Raw genomic sequence first — 3,071 nt, 5'->3', positions numbered from 1 at the left:
TATTATTATTTTAATATATTTAATATTTAATGAGATAAATATAAATATTTAATAATTATTCAATAAGATAAGAAAAAGAATATTTTATTTGATCTAATTTTATTCTTAGGTATTACCGAAATTAAACGATAATATTTATTTAAAACCTGATAGCGAATGTACAAATATTTCTCCAGAATATAAAGAGAAAAATTCAAGTAACAATGTTTATGCTAAAAAAGATGACATATCTCGTTCAACTAATACTGACTTTGGTTTAAATGAGAATATTCAAAAATTATGTGAGATGTGGATGTATAATTGTATTAACAACTTTGATTATTTAACTGCGCTCAATAATTTGGCTGGTAGAAGATACGGTAATCCCAGCTGCCATCATGTTATGCCATGGGTGACGGATTTTACAACAAGAAATGGTGGTAATTGGAGAGATTTAACAAAGTCGAAATTTCGATTAAATAAGGGAGATAGACAATTGGATCTTACATTTGATTCGCAGTCAACAGAGGTATATAAATTGTATAAGTGCAAAAAGATTTATATTGAATAGTCAATTAAATTATAGGTCGGACACCATGTATCTGACGTCTTGTCAGAGATTACCTATTACGTATATCTTTCACGTCGATATAATAAGTCTGTGCTCTGTAAACATGTACGACCATTATGGGTACCCGGAGAATACCCGGCTTCAATTCAAAGATTACATGACTGGAGCCCCGATGAATGTATACCACAGTTTTTCACTGATCCCAGTGTTTTTAAGGTAACATATAAATTATATGTAGTCTAGTTAAAATGTACTTTTTGCTTGCAAAAAGGTAATGATGATTTTTTAATATATCTTAAAATTTGATGTCCTAATGAATAGCTCTTATACACAGATAATTTACATATCATTAACATGATACGTAATCATGTTAGTATGTAGTGATGTGATTACTACATACTACTACATCAATATCTTACGCACACATACACAAATTTTCGTATAACAATAACGTTTTAATTAAACATTTAAATTCACTTTTAAGAAGTCCACGTTGTTTCTTCGTGCAAACTGTGGACTTTTATTTTGTAGCTTTTTTTATGAAGCAAATGTTATGACCTGATAGCTCTGGAGTACTAAATTACAGGACAATAAGAAATGATAAAGATCTCAATTTTGAAATTTTTTGTCGTTCTCAGCATAGACTCTACCTCACAGACACGTATTAATGCATATATTTTAATCTTGGAAAAGGATTTTCGAATCAATAAAACAGAAATATTTTATGGTTTATTCTGATACACATTGACACGAAATATTAAATATCTCATAAACTATTTGTTGTTTGGTATCTACCTTGATACTTTTATATGTAAAGTAATTAGAGGAATCGTATATTATGTGAAAAAAAATAATATTATGTGAAAAAAAATAATTTCACTTAGAAAATTTTACGTAACTTTAACCTAAGGATATCTCAAAGTTATTATCTTCTTTTCTTTTTTTAACCGAGCACTTTTGTCTGAAACTTTTTTGTTTTAATCTTAAAAATTTTGAAATATTTTACTGGATGAATTAAAATAGACCATTTTGTATAAAACATATGAAATAAGAAGATCAGAATCAAAATTCAGAATCTGCCAATAATAATCAATTATTATTATTTATTTAGTATGAAACCATGCATCTGTAGTATATACATCTGTAGTATGTACATTATTATTTAACAATGATAAAATATTTATTTTCTTTAGGTTTAACATTTTAAAGAAATGTCTTATTTACAGTCCATCCATGAGGATTTGTTAGATTTAGAAATTCCAGCATGGGCAACTTCCCCAGAAGATTTTATCGAGAAACACAGAGAAGCATTGGAAAGCCTTCATGTTTCAGAAAGATTACACCATTGGATAGATTTGACCTTCGGCTACAAGTATGAATGTAGTCTTGCTCAATGAACAGTTTATTATTTATTTGAATTTTTCTGACATATGTTTTTTACACGATAGATTATCTGGTTTCGCTGCTATAAAATCAAAAAACGTTTGTTTACAATTAGTCGATAATCATACTGATTTAACTAATTCTGGTGTTGTACAACTTTTTACACAACCACATCCACAAAAAATTATTCCATCTCCCTATTGGGGTAAAGTACCACCACGTCTTCGATCGACATCTTCAACCAATAAAAGTAATAAGTTTTAGACAAAGATTTCAAATTATTAGAAATTTTGAAAACATTCTTGTAATTTTATCAAATTGTTACATAATTATAGAAAGTGATCAACCTACGAGTAGGATCAGTGATGATGAAGGTCACAGTTCTGGTATTGAAGAAGAAGAATCTACGACAGCAACAAATGTATCAAGGTCACCTCTTGTATTAAGTCGTTTATTGAGTCGTTCCAGAGGTTCTTTGCTGTCAGAAGATAATGTTAAATCGGACAAATCCATTAATCAGGCCATTATTCTTCCAAAGGATTTCAATCCTGTTGCAGCACTCATACAAGTAGAAACTACACATGCTTTTATGCATAAGATTAACTATCAAAATTATAAACTTGCAACAGGATCACATGATTTTTCCACTAATTACAAACAAATTGTGGCTAGCGGACGTATTAAGGAACAACAAATTCTAGGTTGTCTAATAGTAGAAATATTTCTAGCTGACAAATTCCGCGCAGCCTGGAATGTTGAAAAAGTATCATTCGCGCAAAGATTCACGACATGTTTAAATATCTTGAAGACATCAGCAGATAATTTACCGAAATGTATAAGAAATATTGTATCGTTATTGTTACAAATTGATATTATGCCAAAGAGTTATAATGTAGGCAGTATAGAGATAAATGACATTTCAACGGTAATTTTAAAACTATACAAGATTTTATATTATACAAGATGTTTCGTAATTATGGATAAAGATTTAATTGATTATAAAACTTATGAAGTTAAGTAGAAAAGTTAGAATCAAGATCGATATATGAATAAATTATCATATAATTATTTATTTCAGATATATAACTGCGCTTATTTTTAATATATTTAAAATAAATTATATATAGAATTATTCCAA

At 28.4% G+C, this 3,071-nt stretch overlaps 1 protein-coding gene across 1 annotated transcript in view; it reads left to right on the top strand.

The window, feature by feature from the left end:
* The window catches only part of LOC108684421 (WD repeat-containing protein 81), an 11,323-nt gene that overhangs the window by 1,805 nt on the left and 6,447 nt on the right, over positions 1–3,071 (top strand). Inside the window, 5 exon segments of the mRNA XM_018188728.1 lie at positions 98–508; positions 566–766; positions 1,777–1,922; positions 1,999–2,183; positions 2,269–2,858. Of these exon segments, the coding sequence (XP_018044217.1) occupies positions 98–508; positions 566–766; positions 1,777–1,922; positions 1,999–2,183; positions 2,269–2,858 (1,533 nt within the window).

The sequence above is a fragment of the Atta colombica genome, unplaced genomic scaffold (genome assembly GCF_001594045.1).
Source record: "Atta colombica isolate Treedump-2 unplaced genomic scaffold, Acol1.0 scaffold134, whole genome shotgun sequence".
Lineage (NCBI taxonomy): Eukaryota > Metazoa > Arthropoda > Insecta > Hymenoptera > Formicidae > Atta > Atta colombica.
The sequence above is the reverse complement of the archived record's forward strand: the minus strand, read 5'-3'. Positions and strand labels throughout refer to the sequence as shown.